The sequence below is a fragment of the Lemur catta genome, chromosome 1 (assembly GCF_020740605.2).
Source record: "Lemur catta isolate mLemCat1 chromosome 1, mLemCat1.pri, whole genome shotgun sequence".
NCBI lineage: Eukaryota > Metazoa > Chordata > Mammalia > Primates > Lemuridae > Lemur > Lemur catta.
The window spans coordinates 273,564,883-273,585,037 of NC_059128.1; the positions used below are offsets into that span (position 1 = coordinate 273,564,883).

The following is a 20,155-nucleotide window of genomic DNA, read 5'->3' on the forward strand; positions in this document are numbered from 1 at the left end:
TGGAGGAGGAGACAGACTAACAGAAGCTGGAGGAGCAGATTTTATAATCATATATCCGCAAAGAGGCTGACTGATCCATAGCAAGCTCTCCATTGTGGGGTAGTGGGGAGGGGTCTTCATTTAAAGGCTAAATTTAACATAAAATACCCCAAATATCTTTGTTTGTGGTCCAGGAGGGCAAAATGAGCATCGCTCTCGCCTCTGTTGAGAACAGTGCTGTACGGGGCAACAGGGCTGATGCAGACGACCGTTCATTTTCATCTAACACCAGGGTTCTCAGGTGCAAAGAACTAAAACAGGATGTGACTGAAACCAGGGCGGCAGATTCCCCACCCCCGTGCCACGCCAACTGGCACACTCACCGTGCTGCAAGAGATAAAAATCAGTCTTTGGGTTTGAAGGGGAATGAACCCTGTCATCTCTGCTCTTAGCTGAGATACAGCTCAGTGAATGTGTCAGACTCTGGCCCCAGGCTGCCTATGGCCTAGAAAATGGGGAAGGAAAATCTTTCTCCATGACACTTAGCAGCAGGTAAATTATTTTGACTTTATTTCCCATTTGTCACACCTTTGCCACTTCTGTACACAGCCAGGTCTGCCGGTTGTGCTTCTCCAGTGTTTACAGCACAGGGCAAAATAACCCACACGGGTAGCTTGCAAGCCACGAACCACCCAGAACTAAGCTGCACCCGAACACAAAGATCAGCAGTCAGTCGTTCCTCCACTGATCTATTCAGTGGTCCTTAGCAAAACTGATGCAAGTAACTACCTCTAGGCACAACTGGCCCAGATATGTTGGTCTTTGACATTCAGCAGGTATTACTTTGCCACTGCCTGGATGAAACTACACATTCCACAGCAGGAAGAAAGAAACAAAGGTGGATTCCAAGCCCCACCTACCTGTCCCTTTTGTTCACGGTGAGTACAGTGGGTTAAATAGTGTCCCCCCAAATTCATGTCTATCCAGAATGTCAGGATGTGACCTTCTTTGGAAATAGGAGTAGATATATATTGCAGATATAATTATATATTATAATAATTGTATTGTCATAATTATATAATATTGCAGATAATAAGTTAAAGTGATGATTTAAAGTGAATCCTAAATTCAGTGCCTAGTGTTCTTATAAGGAGGCCATGTCAAAACAGGAAAACACACAGGGAAGGAGGCTGTGTGACATTAGGCAGAGACTGGACTGATACAGCCACAAGCCAAGGAATGCCCAGGATTGCCGGCAGCCACCAGGAGCCAGGAAGAAGTATGAGACAATTCTTCCCTTGGAGGTTCTAGAGGAATGAATCCTGCGAATACCTAAAGTTCAGGCTTCTGGCCCCCTGAACTATGAGAGGATAAATTTCTTTTGTTTTAAGCCACCCAGTTTATGATAATTTTCTATGGTAACCTTAAAAAACTAACACAGTGAACAAAGAATCTAGGTTGAAATGATTCTCTTAGAAAGAGGATGGAGAGTTAGGGTTCCACAGGTAGCCCAAACTGCATTATGACATTATGAGCCCTTTTAGGGCTGAAAGGAAAAGGTAGGATGTGGCACAGGGAGGGGCAAAAAGGCTGGATCTTGGGTCCCTACATTCTAAACTTCTGCAAATATTCCTCCAGGAATGGAAGCAACTGAACATCTGGTTTGAAAGAGCTCTGCAGGCTCAAGTAATGGCCAATGTCAACTTGGACCAATGTGGACACAAGCACGGAGGGGTCTTCTCCTATGCTCTGCTCCAGAAAGATCCCCCGGGAACTCCACATCCTAGGAGATGGAGAAGGACGACCACCTATGATTAGAATGGAATTCCCCACCCGCCCCATGGAAATGGGCTCAGAATCAGATATAAAATCCAAGAGAGTGACATTTCTTGCACACCTAAGCTAATGGAAGAAAATCCATATTTCCTGGAAGGGTTTTCAGAGAGACAATGTTCCAATACTCTTTCCACATGAATCCTTTGGACTTATTTTTCTCATCCACCAGCTAGAGAAACCCAAAAGGGAATTTAAAACAGGCAAACAGGATACTCCTTGACTTACCTTTCTTGGAAGCTAAACCGGTTTCCTTCACACTGTTCACGTAGAGCCTTCGAACACCATCTTCTTCCACAGAAGAAAGTGAAAACCCTATGAAACACAAAGACAGAATGGCAGGGCTCACTCCTTCTGAATGTTTAGCAAACAACAGGAAGTACCTGCTGTGAACGAGGTATGTTTAGTGGTTTGGGTTAGAGTCTGGAGTGATTGTCTTTTCCGTTCCTATCCGTTTACAAAGCAGAAAAACGTATTTTTAGATCACTCTGAAAGAGGTTGCTACTTGTAAATAAATATTACTAGGTACGTCTATCTTTATACCACCTACCTATCAACTCAAATGGAAGGAAATTATCCTGTTTTACACCTTGCTTCCCAGTAAATGCCATCGTTTTGTCTTTTCCATACCCTCCTCCAAAGCGAAGAACAGAAAGATCAGCTTCCCTCATCAGAGCCCCCTAGACCAAATCTACGTCCTAGGATATGTTACAACTGTACTGTTTTACGGTACGTATTCATCCATATGTGTTGCTATATAGACACCGCTTTAATTTAATAAAATTCTGCAAACAGGGATAAAAAGCAACTCACTTTACAAATCCCATTTCACATTGAAACTGTAATTGATTTCACACTCTACTAGTATCTGATCATAAGATTATCTTATATTTGTCTGGGCTGCCAGAGCTCAAAGCCCATTAGTTAATTAACCTTGGGCTGTGCTACATCCTTCAGAAAGGAAGGCAGAGCAAGGCCCAGACGTCCTAAGTGGTTTGGGGATCCTGGGTGCTTCCAATCCTAGGAGTCAAGCCCTGGTCACCTCTGCCTCTGGACAGTCTCCTCTAAAACTCTTTCTTAATCAATTAACTGAATGTCCACTACCATTACCTACTTTTCCAAAGGAAAAAAGGACCTTGATAGATACTTCAAAAAAGGGAAATGGGAACAGATACACTTGTGAAGATCTGCCATAACTTCAGCTCTGGGAGAAAAATCATCACACAATATAGATACCTGTCTTAATCCTGAGGGCAGAGGAGATAGGGGTTTTAAAACTCAGGCCAACAAAAACCAGAATAAATAATTACAAGACTGGTTTCCAGGGAGTCATGGAGGCTTTTTAGGCCATGTCATAATGAACACGTGGCCTTCTGTTTAGTTCACAGGACCAGGAAATGGATAACCACACGTAGGCAGAACTGCCAACTGCCACCGCCCTCTCGGCGCCGTAACTCCCCCAGACGGAGAACAGCACGAGGCCACCCCGAGGACTTTCCAAAGTCTTCATTTCATTCTCTTATTTTAAATTCCATTCTAACAGCAACTTTTAACTTTCACATTATGTTTCAAGAAGTCCCACTGAAATCAAAACATTTTTACAAATGAACCATGTAAGTGACATTAGCCTTAGCGTAGGTGTATTTATCTGCATTTCAGAAGAGAAGTTCTTTTTTTTCTAACCTGTTAGAACAGATAGAGAGTCAAGGGCTATGTTGTGGGAAAGACTGGATAGGATTCATCAAAATAGAGGCATTTGCTTTCTGAAATGCCATTATTCTATCAAATTCTGAGACTAATTTTTTAAAAAAAAGTTAGCATCCTGATGGGATGCCAGGGGACAGCTTGCTTAATGGGACAACCGCAGGAGCGGCAATGTCGAGAGCCTGCAAGTCACCTTCAGACAAGAGTCCACGGAGATGGCTTAGGTACTCATTTGCTCCATCCCTCTTTTCTTGGTCTTCTTTTTTTTTAATAATCACAAGGCTAAACATAGGAGTGGGGGTGGGGGAGCCATCCCATCTAAGGACTGCAAATGACTATGAAATTTGCACCGGGCAGCTGGGCACAAAGTATGGGTCTGAGAAACAGGTCAGAGACTTCTCTCCTTAATGGGGAAATCTCTGTGATAGGAAAGAGGACAGAAGAAACGATAATGGGCTTAAGTTCCTTTTTTGAAGATCACTCCAGTGGAAGCCAAAAATTTCCAAATGTAAACAGTGCTTTAGCTGTTACAGAATTTGTATCGGGGGACCCTGACGGCCGTCCGCACACTCGCTGGGCATCTCTTGCACTATGCCGGGTCTCAGAGTCTCCACTTAAAGATACCCATACATTGCACACCAGGTTGAAAAATTATAACCATATCCTACATTAACAAATATAAAGAAAATACTAAACATCTTACAGCTGGATTATTTTGAGGTGGATGAAGGATATAATGATTTGAACAGTTAATTAGCAAAGTCAGATTTTGTTTGTTTGCTAAATAAGACGGGAACATTTTGATTCTCAGCAAACAACTCTAAAACAGTCCAAAATGATTGCCAACAGGGGAAAGAGGGAGATTATTCAGCACAAATCAGTGTCTCCACCAAACAGAAGGCTGTTTGCTACTAAGACAGGAAGGCATTGTGAGTGGCAAATGCAATAATGAACTTGAGAATGAACAAACTTAATGAAGACACTGAGAAGACTAAAGTCATAAGATGAACAACCAGAAGATCCTGCCTACTAGAACTCATGGCCAAAGAAAAATATAACATGATAAACAACAGAGAACTCCTCAAAACTAGAGTCCAGGATGCAAGGAAAACTCAGATAACAGGATGAGTGCAGACACCTGCAACATAAGGAAACATGACTCAGTATAATAGTGTAAGAAGAAAAAAAGGAATGCTAAGTTGCTGAAACGATGCATTCTTCCACGTCAAGGCAGCCTAGCGCATCATGCTTAGTCTACATACCGTGCAACTGCATATTTGGTCTATTAAATAATTTCAACAGTAAGGTCTGGGAATGACCTGAGCGTTGAGGTGGAGAGAGGAGCAGGGGAGAGAAATTACGTAATGTTAACACTTTAAATGTGTACAGCCAGTTGGATTATTGAATCATATTTTCCCCCTTAAAGTGTTTTAAAATGCAAAGCAGCATTTGGTTCGTATTGTTACATGTTTTTGTGTTGGTGTCATGTGCTAGTAGCTTTTACATATACTGAACTCAATATACACTAGAAGCCACACTTCATTAGGTGTTAATGTTAGATATAGACGGGCTCAATGTAGACCCCGTGGTAGCTTTTGAGTCCAGCGGCAACCAGGTGTCTTAGGCCTGGGGGGCTCTTTAACCTCCTCAATCAGTATGCTGTCGGAACACCTCATGCCAACATACACCTGAGCACCAGGAAGAAATGGTTTAACTGTGGTTATCAGCTGTACATAGCAAGGCTTTCTAAAGTGAAGTCCAGGAAATGGTGCCAACTGTTTGCTACTGACCGTGATGTAAGGACAGAAATAGAGACTAAACATTGAAAACCTCTTACAGCAATCTCACATTGCCACAACCCCAAGCATGGGATTTTGTATTTTACAAAAGCAGTGGTGGTCACAAAAGACTGGAAATGAAAACAAAACAAAAAACCTGCTTCTTTATCTCATGTAGTTTGAGAAGCACCATTTACAATACTCTTTAGATTGATGCCTGGTGCTCTGTAACACCCTCAGTGAGGAAAGGTAAACAGATTCTGTGAGCAATTCGGTGACTTTAACAAAAAGTATAGAAAGTATACAAAGTAGAGTGGGGTTTTATGCCCAGTTCCTATTTCTGCCTCCCCAAATCACTCCATCTTAGAACTGGAGTCAAAGAGCGTTGAAAGTCACGCTTGTCTTGTTCCTAGCTAGTTTACCCTTAACCAAAAATATTAAGTAAACCAAAAAGAAAAAGAACAATCACCATGGAGCATCTGATTTTGGAGGCCCCCAAAACTTATTTATACCCCTGCTACCAATTACAGCTTCAGTTACTGAGGTCACACATCTGCTGCAGAACACGCCTCTCATAAGCATTTATTCTTTGCCATCAAAAACATCCTCCTAGCTTTATGATGTCTTTAGTTTAAAGGTCAAGGAGTAAACAGTGTGAAGGTGCAATGCAAGTGGTCAGGGTTTTGAAATTAGCTTCTCTTCATTAGGCCAAAATACTCTAATGAGTGTTCTGAGATGAAGACTGGTTGCCTACAGGAGAAGGCGCAGAAGGAATATAATACCCCGATGCCCAGTAGAGGATTTAAAGATTTTCAAATGCTGAAAGGCTTAATAACTTGATTCAGAGAGAAATCTTGAGATGTCTCTCTGTGTCTTGACAAAAAAAAAATTCAGAGAGAAATATGTAATAGTGTTTATGTTTTCCCACCAGGAACTTCAGTCCCCTTCCAACAAATACAGTAGGACCACACTTCTCTGCTCCCTTGTAGGGAGGTGTGACCATGTGACTTGCTTTGCCCAGTGAATTGAGAGTGAGCCCACACTGGCTTCACCACCTCCTCACCTTCCCCTCTGCTAAGCAACAGGCAACATCCCAGGTGGCAGCTGCTCCAGGCCTGCGTATAGAGTGAGGACAACATATAAAGTCCCAGCCAACCCCCATAGGATGCGTGGTGAATGTGAGCAATACATTTCACTGAGCTTCGGTGACTGCTTGTTACCTCAGCTAACCTCACTGCTCCTGACTGATATAGCACAGTATGGATTTCCCCACTTATTTTACCCAAGCACCAACTCTGTTACTATTCAAGCCATGCAGTGTAATGCTAAGTAAAGAAGACTAGTCTTAAACATATGGAAAGGATTACATATTTAACTACGCCAGAATGTAGACAACCTTGTAGAAAAGTGTTAACACAGCAGACCTCACTGCTGTTCTTCAAAAGGCCTGCTTACAAGTTTGGCCCTTGGCTGGCATCTGAGAACTTAGATTTGGGGAGGGTTCCCAACACTGTAATGTGGCTGACTTTGCCTACACTGCTTGTACAAACAATGGGATTTATGGTGAATACCTACTTTCCTCCTGAGAGTCTGGACTTTAGGTAGGTGCTAGGCAGAGGATGCCTATGGACCAGTCTCCAAAAATAGTACTGGGCACTGAGTCCCTAATGAATTTCCCGAAGAGGCAGCACTTCCCATGTGTTGTCATAACTTGGTGCAAGATAATCCAATTTATGTGACTCCACTGGGACAGGACTCCTGGAAGCTTGTGCCCATTTTCCCCTAGACTTTGGCCACACACCTTTTCCCTTTGCTGACTTTGCTTTGTATCACTGTGCTATAAAAAGTCATAGTCATGAGTACAACTGTATGCGGAGCTCTGTAAGTCCTCCTGGTGCATCAGCAAACCTAGGGGTGGTCTTGGGAACACCCAACATGACACCAAAATAAGGTCCTTGTTAACATTATTATTTGTGGGGAAGGGAAGATAGCGCATATGTTTTTAGGAGAGGGATGTGAAAAGATAATTCCTACATTACTAAGGTACATCATAATATATGTTAAACAAAAATTATAGGAGGTCACTATTTTGGACTGAACTCTTGCACTAGGCCCCAATAGACCAGACCAAACCACAATGGAGTCACTCGTGCTAAATGCCACATCATTAATCTGAAACTTTAAGGAAGCAGATAGATCCCCGAACGTATTAGTTTTTCCTGAAAACAAGAGATTCCAGTCTACCTGAGTTAGCATGACAAGAAAGTCACTTTCTGCTTTCTCCCTGACAAACAAGTAACCTGAAGTAGCCTGATATGAACCAATCAGGATTTTTTTTTAAATTTTTCTTTTTCCTTGTTCCCACCTTACAAAGCTCACTGTTCTGCCACCGCCCAGGGACAGCGCTCGTTTTATTTTGTAGAACGGAGGCTGCCCCATTCATGAATTGCAAATAAAAGCCAATCAGATCTATAAATTTGTTGTGACTTTATCTTTTGACAGACAAAATAATCTACTCCCAACATATCCATTTCCTTTTTATGATAGAAGAGCCCCAATGATTAAAATTATGGAATTTATGGCAGAAGTTTTCATTGTACCCAGGGTGAATCCCTTTCTTTTTCTAGTTTGACTGCTCTCCACAGCACAGAAGCCAGACAGGCTATCTGTTTTAATAGGACACAACGGCATTTGAATGAATTGTAAATAAGTGCACCTTTACACAGGAAATGTCTTCACTTCAAACACAAACACCAAAGATGGAAGAAAAACAAACATACCGTAAGTGTCAGCAGCAGTATCTGACTTCTCAATGTGGATGCTCTGGGTGACTTTCGGACAGATTTCAATTTCTTTGTACAACTGAAAATTACAAAGAGGAGTCTAATTAGGATTTCATTATAAATAACTTCTTAAGAATGGTCATCATTTCATAAATCTATTTTTTCACGATCGATACTTGACTGCAAATTTGTATCACATCACACAATATTTTGTTTTTTAGGTTTTTTTTTTTTTTTTTCTTTTTTGAGACAGAGTCTTGCTCTGTTGCCCTGGGTAGAGTGCAATGGTGTCATCGTAGCTCACCACAACCTCAAACTCCTGGGCTTAAGCGATCCTCCTGCCTCAGCCTCCTGAATAGCTGTGACTATAGGCACACAACGCCATGCCAAGCTAATTTTTCTATTTTTAGTAGAGACGGGGTCTCACTCTTGCTGAGGCTGGTCTGGAACTCCTGAGCTCAAGCGATCCTCCCACCTCAGCTTCCCAGAGTGCTAGGATTATAGGCATGAGTCACTGCACCCGGCCTACATCACAGTCTTTATTGAACTGAACCCATCAAGAGTCAAAGTAAAATCTTATAACTCAAATTCCCAAACTTAGCTACAGTTTGGCTTCTACATAATTTCTCAACATCACTCTGTATGTCTATTTTCACCCTATCTCTACCATAGACCCAAAAAATAGTGCTAAAGTAATTGAAATCACCAGCACTGGGGAAAAATCATTTATTAAAATCATGAAGAGGTTACAGAGATCTTCGTGTGGGAATCATGGAAATAGGAGAAATCTCTGTGCTTCCATTCTTCTCTGTTCACACACTACTTTTGCCCGAAAAACTCATGATAGCATAAACAAGCAGAGAAAAATGACAGCACTGAAACATACCACAAATCATGTAAATAGAGGATATTTTCTCGTAGCCACTGAACTGTCCCAAAATTAGCTAGAAAACTTAAGTACACAAATTCATCAACCCTCTAAAAACCTAATAAAGCCTGGAAAAAAAGAGCTTTTGTAAAAAGCCAAGATAAGAATAATGTTCACACATCAGAAACGTTGTCACTTAAATTAATTTAATTGATATTTCATTTTCATATGTCAGGGCCTATCATCATTAAGAGACAGTAATGAAGTTCCAATCATGTGTCACGCCTCTCACACTAATTCTATGAGATAATTATGACCTCCATTTTACAAATAAAGGGAATAGTCTGGAGAGAAAGCACTTTCCTAAATTCAAAAAGCCAATATGTATGTGCAGAGCTGGGATTTGAACCCAGGTCTCACTGGCTCCAGAGCTTAAGCTCTCTCCACTGTACTACAAGGCCTCCCGGACCAGCTCTTGTTGGATCTCAGAGGTATCAAAGTAAAGGGAATCTACCTACCTCCTTAGGGTAAGTAAGTGAAAGGTTTAAATCCAAAATCTATGATAAAAATCCAAAAACAAATAAATGTGTCAAAGGCTCATATGGAACTTAGAAATTATTATTCCATCTTGAAATGAAAATCAATGCTGAGTCAAGATCAATAACAGAAAATCTGTCCCTTAGCACCTCTAACCACACAGCCATTCATCCAGAAATAATTTTATTCAGGCAAGTAGAAAAGAACAGCCAGTCTCTTTACTTGCTTTGGGCATTTGAGAGGTGAGCATAACACTTAGGACTTAGGAGCCTGAAAACCAGTTTGGTCAATAGAACGCCAAGGGCTGTGGGGGGCCAGGACCATCCGTAGGACAGTCTGGATCTTCTCGAACATCTTGACTTAACGCAACTTCCATCAAATGCAATATGTTAAGGGCAATAGCTGAATGTGGTTTTATTTTATACTTCAGAAATTTTTCATACAAATTAATTACCAAATCAGTGCTTTTTAGTTCAGAGAATAGTCACCAAAACTCTACGTACCAAATTCAATAAAGTTTACAAATATATTCCATAACAGCACAGAATACTCAATGAAACGTTATCAACTGTGTTCACTTCAACATAGTTTGAGCCTTAGTTTTATTTTCTTAAACTTCCTTGAGAGCCATACCCTGCCCCCAGGTGGCAGTATTTAACTGCTTGTTCTAATTGTTTCCAAACAGATCCAGTGGGAATAACGCTTGTGAATAATCTTTCCTAGTCTTTCATAATACTACCTCCTACTTTTCTTTGGAATTCGTGTGAAAGGCTTTGTGACTTTTGCTGGTCTCAGACAATAACTCAGTATCACATACGCCCCTTTTGACCACAATGTCCTTGGGCTGGTTAGACTAAAGCCAGCTTTCGTGAACACTAATAAAATACATAAAATTTCAAGAAGGGTCTATACTTTAAAATATATTTTCAATGTAACCACAGTGTCTGGATCTAGAAATTTTGAAATTCTGTATTTTTATACATAAATACCTTTAACAATGCAGGATCGTACATAGTCCTTTTATTTTGTTCAATCAAGGATGCTGCATGTTTTCTCTTTTTTCAAAAACCAGCTGAGAGGATCATCAGATTTTAAGAAACAATTTGCTTCTCCAGGCACTTGAGTTCTCACAAAATCACGATCATTTCTTTCTATCTTTCCTTTGGGTCACCTGGTCCAAGCCACCGTCTCCTCTGGCCCGGACTACGGCCCCCTGGCCTGCTACAGGCCTTGCACGCCCACCCATCCACTTATGCCCTGTCGGCCACTCCCCACTCATTCGCCAGAGTGAGCCTCTTATAACAGAACTCAACTAGGCCCTTTGTCGCTGCGGTTCCCACTGCACCTAGGTCCAACGTGGCCTGTCCTGCTTCCCTCTTCCCCTCATCTCCTCCATTCCTCGATTTCACACCCTCCCCACCAATCTCCTCACACACCATCTAAGCCACCCTCCTCCTGCCCGGCCTTAGCCAGCTTAGTGCCCTCAGCCTAGAACACTTTTCTCCAAAATACCTCTATGACCCTCTCCCTCACTTCTCTCACCTCCCTGTTTGACGGCCACATCTCAAAGAGCAACACAACCAGCTTCTAGATGCCCCATCTCTCTCTATCCACATGCCCTAACTTCTTGTTTTTCCAAGCTTTGAACACCCCCTGACATATAACACATTTACATGGGTTTATACCTATCTATGCAAACTTGAATACAGGTTCCACCAGGAGCAGAGTTTCTTTGGCGTATCCCCAGCACCCTGAACAGCTAGTGCTGAGCACACAAATGAGAAATAAATATCTGCTGATGAATGAATAAATAAATTGATCAGCATTATTGCAAACTCTTTATTCCCACCTGTCACTTTAAGAAAAAAAACACATTTACTGTGGATCTTTACAAAGTGCCTCCATAGACTGCGACCATGTTCATGATCATTCTGTGGACTGGACCCAACAAACAACTAATTATGAAAAAGCAGCCAAACTTCTACTAAGACACAGCCAGCAAAGCAATAAACTGATGACTTTTCCTGGTTATTCACAAGCAAGAGGATCTCCTGACCCCGTAAATAAGCACACTAGACCCTCCAATAAGATCTTTAAAATGTAGTACACACTCTTGCTAATAATATTGACCTTACCACTAAAGACTGTTTGACAAGTCAGTGGCATAGAATAAAATATTTTGGGACAGTCATATATGAGTGAGTCATTTATGAGAAAATGACTTCCAACACCTACAAGTTTCCCTTGTCCATCAAAATCAAGATGAAGGTGAGCTAGGGAGACCAATTAACCGTGTGTGGTCTGATGTTTGCTCAGGAAGGGATGATAAATTAAATACCTGCAAACTCAAAAAGCATGGAGGAACGCTGTGTGTTCAGAAAGCCCCTGACTCAGAATGACATTATACCTAGCTTAATGGCCTAAAGCAGGGGTTCAAAATCAGGGACCCAAGGATTAGAATTTACATGGTCTATGAACTTGAATGGTGAAAAAAATTGACATCTTTCTATTTACAAACCTTCTCCTGAACCTTAGCATTTTCTTCAACCATAAATGAATACAAGCAACAAACAGCAATATTAGCAATGTCTGTGACTTTATCATAAATAGAAATCACAGTTATTTTCATATCACATTCTAGTTACTGCTGATATCTCAAAATGTTATTTATGCTCATCACTATTTCAGAACAGTGGTAGCTACTAGACCTACTGCTGCTAGGTCTTGGAATTTAATGAGCTAATAAATAACCACATATATTATCTATAATTTTAAAATATTATTGATAATTATTTCAACATGTTTAAGGCACAGGTAAGCCTATGTATTCTACTTCATGTAAATGAAAACATAATTCTGAGAAGGAGCCTGGAGGCATTACCAGGCTGCCAAAGGTGTCTAAAGCACAAAATGGTTAAGATAGAGGTGCTCAAGTAAGCAAGACTGTGGCATTTGTTCCTTAGAGATCTCTGGGCTGGAGACCTTCAGAAACAGGGCAAAAACAATACCATGTTCTCTTTGTACTTTAGATTCTTCTAAAAAATATATAGTTATCATATGTACACAGAAATTGTAGATCCAAACAGGCTAAGCTTAGTCTCCTATGTTGGATGAGACCACACAATGGCCAAGGTTTGAAAACAATAAATGAGTCAATACAATTTCAAAAGCTATGTCTGAAGTACCTACACCTCATATGTATGATCTCTGTAATACAGGATGTGAAATAGTCATTAACGCCAATACACAAAATAAACGATCTATAGCTATTTGAGTGTTACCAGCAAAGCACTTCCCTTTTTTAAGTAAGGAAAAGGGTTTTCTTTCTTCTACTCATAGAGTACAAAGACTGGGCTTTTCTCCATGCCAGAGAAAGAATACATCAGTCTCTGTTAATGTCCCCCCTTCTATGAACACCTATTGATTGACTTAAGAGACAGTTGCAAAAGGGCTCATCACAGTGATCTTCTTCTATTGCACAACATGCTAGCAGTGTTACAAAAGCACATCCTTTCTTATATTTCCTTAAAAACCACTTAAAAGGGCACAAATTCACCTTTCAGGATGACAGAAATGTTCCAAATCACGATTGTAGCAGTGGAAACACGACTGTATACATTTGTCAAAACGCATCAAATTATGTCCAAAAAATGGTGAGAGCTTTTATTACATGTAAAGTGCACCACAACAAAGTTGACTAAAAACACAATTTCCTCCTAATTTTTAAATCATGCTTCCCCTTTCCAAAAGAGAATATTTGGGTTTAAATTTTCAGTTCCACGTTCTGTGGTGAAACCCTGTCTGAAGTCATACTGTTACTCACATATCCATGGCAGCCAGCTCCACAGCCCCCAGAGGAATGACTAAGTACAGACGGAGCAGAATGAACTCCAAAATAGAGGCGCCTTGCTCACAAAATGTTTCTTTACTGGAACTAAAAAATGCACCACCCCGCTAACAAAAGAGGAACTTGTTACTGCTTTATTACAATAACAACCATTGGCGTCTATGATGTGAGCCATTATCTCCAGTCTTTGCAAAATCCTAGAAATTAAGTATTATCATCTCACTTTTTTGGGGGGGAGGCCAATTCCACATGATTAGAAAATAACAAAACAGATATAAAAAGCCAGGTCTGGTTCAGAACCCAAGGCCTATAAGTATGTTAAAACTCAAACGTACACAAATGTCCCCAAGAATCCATATATATACAATTCTGAAAGGCTGGACATATAACTAGATGGCAGCTTGTTTCACCCTACAAGATTTGACCCATGGGTTTCAATACCCATGTGGAAGCCACACAAAATTGAAGTTAGTACTTTTTTCCTGACAACAGCCAGCTGATTTTTGAGTCACCAATTTAAAATAAAAGACTGTGAATGCTGCAAGGAAAGCTACTGATAATGATTAAAATTGGAAGAGTTCGCTCTGGACTTGGATTTTGCACGATAGCAAGGCACTGCTCTTTGCATAAACAAAGGCGGCATTTCCACCCTGTGGAATCAGTGTGATAAGTAAGGCCAGCTCCACCAACTCCGGGGCTCCAAATGAAGCTCATTTATTTTAGAACTCGTTCCACTCCACCAGCTACAATTAACACAAGTACACATATAATTTGAAAATAATCTCCTACAAAATGTACTTGGACAATGGTCATAAACATTACCAGCTCGTAAATGTCCTCCTCGGGCTGTGGAATGTAGTGCTGCATTTTGTTTTCTATTAGAAATTTCAGACGCAGGTAATGAGCAGAATAATCCAGTTGATGTGTCTGGAACAAAAAAAAAAAAAGAAAGAAAGAAAATGTGTGTTTTCAATAGTAAACAGGAGCAATTAGTTCTCCACTGACATACTATAACGTATTTCCCCAAAACAATAGAGATTTTTTAATGCATAGGGGTGTTGGTTTCTATACTTCTTTAAAAATGTGCATTCAAAACTCAAACATTAAAATACTTTTCACTGAACACATCAGTAACATTCCACAGGTGTCTTAGGATTCCATGGCGACAAGTGAGTCACATCTTCACTGCCCCTTATTTGATTTATTGAGCCTTCCAACACTGGTTTTGCAACAAAAACCATCAGATCAAAGAGGCCCTTAAACATAACTTCAAACATACATAGTTGATTAAAGAAGAAAAGTGTCAAGAAAGGCAAGAAAGTACTGTATTTACAATGAGAGAAAAAAAGCTGTGCCCAGGCGAAGTTGTTTTCTTAGCCACATGGGGACACTGGGACAGTTGTTAACAGTTCATTTGCAAGCGAGTCAGTGTGAAGACAAGGCATTTGGATTTCAGTCTTATTTATATACTCCCCAAGTGAGAATCCCTCTGGGGGCAGTGCAAACAGGCATGTGTCCAACTATGGAAACACACTGAATGACTTGCTCAAAGAAAACAATTCTAAAATAGTTAGGGATTGAGATTTCCAGGGTTTCTCCTTTGGTCCAGGATGGGTCAATGGATTTTTTTTTTTTTTCCTATCTAAAAAGTCATCCTTGAATGAAATTTGAGGAATAAGCAATAGTAGCAACATGGTTTTATAAATAATTCTCAATAGACAGTCAAGAACATACAGAAAAAAAATTAAGAAAATGCTCTTCGAAAGTCACACGGCAACATGAAAATATATTGCTAGAGAGAAAATGTTTAAGCCAAGGAACTTTTTTAAGCATCCTTATCTTTTAGAGATATTTTTTGAAGTGCTAACAGATAAATGCTATATCTAGAAGTTGCTTCCAAAATAATCTAGAGTGGGGGATGTGAGAGAGTGAGTGGATAGATGAAACTTAATTTGATGATCATAGATTCTAGGCCACAGATACATGAGAATTTAACACATTGTTCTCTGCTTTTATGTAAACTGGAAAGTTTTCATCAAGTGAAGGACTTAGAATACAGAAATTAATACAACATAAATGCAGCCCTCAGGAGTGTGTGTGGCTATGGGGACGGGGTGCGCAGATGTGGGAGGTGGCGCAGGGGTGTTTTAAATAAATATACACATGCAGGATGGGCATCCTGCATTATTGCGAAAGCTCATTTCCAGAAAGTGGAAATGATTTTGCTCTGAAAACCTAGCAAAATGCTAAAGAGGTTTTCTTGGGAACCCCCAACCCGTATCCTGTCCTGAGTGACGTGATAGTTTGAAGCCTTCTGTGCTGGACACAGACCCCACTCAGCGACCACGTTCCTGTGCCCCTGGCTTTCATCCTGTCCCCGCCTGTGTTTGAGACCAGAAGCTCAAATACAGACAGACCCAGGATCGCTGATGTCAAAGATAATAAGCGTGAATGGGTAAGCCCCGGGAAACATAAAACAGGTAAGCTTTTCCCTGTGCTACTACCTATTGCTTGTCAGAGAGCCACTGAGACAAATAAACAACAATGAAATATTTAGGGTGATGTGATTAGCAAGAAAAGTTTCCCTCTAAGAGACTGAAGCTGCAAATGCTACCCAGGTCCTCACTGAAATCTTTAATTAGAAGCAAAAATTTTGGTTCACCATCTGTTTCCGACTGAGGTGGAAGGGAAAGAAATGAAATCTCATAGGGTCTTAGTAACAGGAACAAATCTACTTGGAAACCTTATTGTCATCATTAATAAACACTTTTTGGACACTCCTAACGAGTGTCACTTAAACAGATCTTCTTCTGGAAATCACACCAAATAGCAACCTCCCCTAAGATTCTAGTTCCTGAAACCACGGGGTGAGAGAGAGACAGTCCGCTGGCAGGTACCAAATAGCTCAAGGTGGTCCTGGTGCGGACTGTGGAGGTCCCTCCTGTCCCTTAAATGCCACAGCGCTGAAAATATCTACACGTATGTGCAGAGAAGAATAAATAATAATTGAGTAATGCAGTGCAGAGAATAAAAGAATAATAAATATAACAATGGTAATAAGGATGATTCTTGCCACCTCCATCATACTTTTCAAGTGTCTTTAAGTTACAATAATGGCTTGATAACTTTAAATAATAAAAATGACCATATGCCACACACACAAAAATTATAATGGTCTTACTTATAACCTAAGAGCTCTTATTTTGGTCAGTAAATAGTTACCCTAAAAACAGGACATTGGATGAATATACATACCAGTGTGTTTTATCATTTTGGTACAAGTTTCTGAATTATGAACCCTCATTAGTCATGACTGGTCTAACATAAAGGGAAAATGCTAATGAATTACTCTCCACATGAATTTTATGCTTCTCAGATATCTGCGAGTCAGTATCAAAAAAAAGTTGAACTAACCATGTCCACAATTCATCCCTGTGCAAAAAGAATTCCAAATATTAATGAATATTTTAACATAGTGATTCTAAATACGTGGCCTGCTTTTGACTTGTAAAACATTCAAGAGCAAATTTGTTAACTCAAGACAAATTTCAGTTAGGAAAAAATTTAAATGGCACAAATTTGTTTTCCAATGTACATTTACTTAAGTTACTTAGAGAGGATTTGATTCATTTTGAGGCAATGTAGCCACAAATTATACTATTAAAAAAGTATTATGGTAGAACAATTTTTAGTTTAGTTGGCATAATTTTTTAAAATTCACATCTTACGATAACTATTTCAAAGGATGAAACAGCAAAACAAAATGTAGCTCTTTCCAATAGTTTGAGCCAATTAAAACAGATAACATGTCTCAGAATTTATTGCCATAGATCTTCTAATCCATAATGTTTTGCTCTTCTATTTCTCTTCATATTCTTCCATTTTAGTCAAAATTCTCTGGGAAACATAAACATGCAGTTACTGCATACAGAAATACACACACACACACACACACACACACACACACACACAAAGTGCCATAACAGAATTTCCAAAGACAGTTTCCCTCCCCTTGAAAGTGACCTTTTATTTTTTAAATGTCAATGGTTATTAGAATATCCAAAGCCATAGGCTGACATAGTGAAAGCATGAAATAAAACCATGGTCACGTGTGAATAATATCAGTGAGTATGAATGAATGAATTTTTTTGCGATTATTTTTGTAGTGGCAACGATCAGAACATATCTGAAACCTATAGGCCAACATGGTTACCTGCTATATTTAGCAACAATCATTCTAGTAACATCTATAACATGAATTGTCTATGAAATGTAGATCTTGAAATATTTACTGTACCAGAACTTGACTGGTGCTCAGATGGGCAGATGGCAAACTGATGTGAAATGATGTGGATCAGTTAGAATAGGAAAGAGAATGAGCTGAATGCAAGAGACAGAAGAAAGAGATTGATTATTAAATATTAGAGAAAGTATCCATCAACAACACTGAGAATGACAATAATGAAACAAAAGACAGGCATTCTTACAATCATCTTTGTTTTCAATCCCTCCTCCAAAAAGGAAAAAGAAAAAAAAAACACCCCACTCGCCATTATATTAGATCATTAATAACATGGGGCACTATTTCCTCCATTATCTCCTTCCCTCGTAAGAATAAAATTGGCTCCACTCATTACAATCAAGTGTTTTCCAAAGAGGAAGCGAGCTTTAGAAGGCACCCGGCTCCGAGAACACTATATAATTTATCTTACATGGATGCCTTTCCAGAGACCATCACTTTCTTAAAGTACACAGAAAACTTTTCCATTTTTAAACTCATGAGATGTAAGTTTGTTCCACATCATGATGTCACTGTTTTTATTTTTATGTTTTGGGGAAAATTGGGCAGGACTACCTTTTACTGATAGAAAGGGATGTGCACCCTAATGAAACCATCAGAAACCTTTCAAGGGGCAGAAGTAACACTTTATAGGGAAACAGGTCACCACATTATCTAAAGATGGTCTCTAAGTGGCAGAACAGGATCATTCCTCGCTCCTTTAGTTTCTTCCAAAGCAACAGCTTGAAAAGTACCTAAAATTGGGCCAGTCACTCATTACCCCACTCACTGATCAATTTCCCACCAATCAATGGTTACTGGAAAGCTTTGGCCTAACCTCCGATTCCTGATTAAGTCTACAGCCAGTGTGTAGAGGCTGCTCCAAGGCTATGCTACTCCCCAGAAACACCTCCCAGAGTCAGGCTTATACAAGAAGGCCAGAGAGTCCTACTTCCAACTACCTTAAGCTGCAGATCTGAGAATAACTCCCACAGCCCTACAGAATATTAATGGGTCTCTAAAGAATTGTGCTACTCTATAAATAAAGGAATGCAGAAATCCTCCGTAGACCCATTTTGTTAAGTAATTAAAATGAAAAATTGTGACCCATTATCTTCAAAAGCTAGAACTCACGTACATGAAGGATTCAAAGCGTGTAAGGTGGTATTTATTTTTAACACCTATGTGGGGGATGATTTGAGCTTTGTCCTGAAACAAGTGGCTCTTTTGCTCTTCCTTCACACAGGACTATCTGAGAGGCTAATTTCAGCTGGACTGTTCCATTTCACCCATTCATATGAAGAGCCATATTTTTTCTTTTAAAAGGTCCTAGTAATTTGTTTTTATTAAAAATACAAGAATTGCTGATTGTAGAACTACATAATTGTGGTACTTGCTGAAATAGTATTTACAAACCATTGTATCGAATGATGAAGTTTTAAAAACATCTTTCAATCCATCCAGCTTCCTCTAGGATAAAATTATGATAGAAGAGGTTTCCACTTTCACTTTAGCAGCCCCAGGGAAGACCAGTTCACTCCCCTAGGAATATATTCTAGATCTTTCCGAGCCTTACAGGCCATACTTCCTGAAGACTGACCCAGGATCTGAGAGTCCTTGCGACCGTCCACCTGGCACAGCGGGCTACACCCAGGTGTGGAGCAGCCAGACGGGCTCAGTGTCTCCACTTGCACTCAGGCAAGTTACTGAGACCCTCTGGGCATCACTTTCCCCATCTGTAAAATGGGAAAGTATCGGCTCTTTCTCAGACTGGATATAACCACTAAATACAACTATCAATGCTATTCATTATGTAAAAATAAAAACAAGCATGCAAGAAAAGCTCTTATCTTCCCTCTTTCTCTCGCCTCACTTGAGACCATTGACCTGGCTGCCCTGAGGGGGGAAAAATGAAACCAGGTTCACCTTGAAAAAGATCCAGGCATTTCTTTCACGGCTTAAGGTGAAAGTAGAGGAAATGCACTCCATCATTCGTGATTCCCACCATGGAGGTCAAACTTATGTTTACTTCAGTTTTTCTCACTCTAAAGACACCCACGGTATACCAATTACTGATCATAAACAGCAGGTTACACAACAGTACCCGTAATATACCACTAAATACGTGCATACGTATATGTGTGGAAAAAAGAATGGATGGACAAACACCAAAGTGTTTAAGGAGGTTTTTTTGGATTTTGTGAGTAAGACTGGCCTTAATTTGCTGCTTTCTTCTTTTCTTTTCTTTTTTTCCTGTTGCCTTTTTTTTTTAATTTCAAAATATTAAGGGGGTACAAATGTTTTTGGTTACATGGATCGCTTTTGTAAGGTGTGCCCATCACCCAAATAGTGTTTACTGTACCATTAGGTAGGTTTTTGTCCCTCCCCTTCTCCCCCCTCCCCCCTGCTTGATTTCCACTGAGTTTTACTTCCCTCTGTGCACATGTGTGCTCATTGGTTACTTCCAATTTAATAAAATGTACATGTGGTATTTGTTTTTCCCATCTTGAGATACTTCACTTAGGAGAATGGTCTCCAGTTCCCTGC

General features: G+C 40.0%; 1 protein-coding gene across 2 annotated transcripts in view; it reads right to left on the minus strand.

The window, feature by feature from the left end:
- Positions 1-20,155, minus strand: part of TIAM1 (TIAM Rac1 associated GEF 1) — a 275,808-nt gene that overhangs the window by 56,596 nt on the left and 199,057 nt on the right. For both annotated transcript variants that reach the window (XM_045540534.1, XM_045540532.1), the window contains exons 12-14: positions 14,152-14,256; positions 8,075-8,156; positions 2,041-2,127 (exon numbers count right to left, since the gene is read on the minus strand). In XM_045540534.1, the coding sequence (XP_045396490.1) occupies positions 2,041-2,127; positions 8,075-8,156; positions 14,152-14,256 (274 nt within the window). The remainder of the gene's footprint in view (positions 1-2,040; positions 2,128-8,074; positions 8,157-14,151; positions 14,257-20,155) is intronic.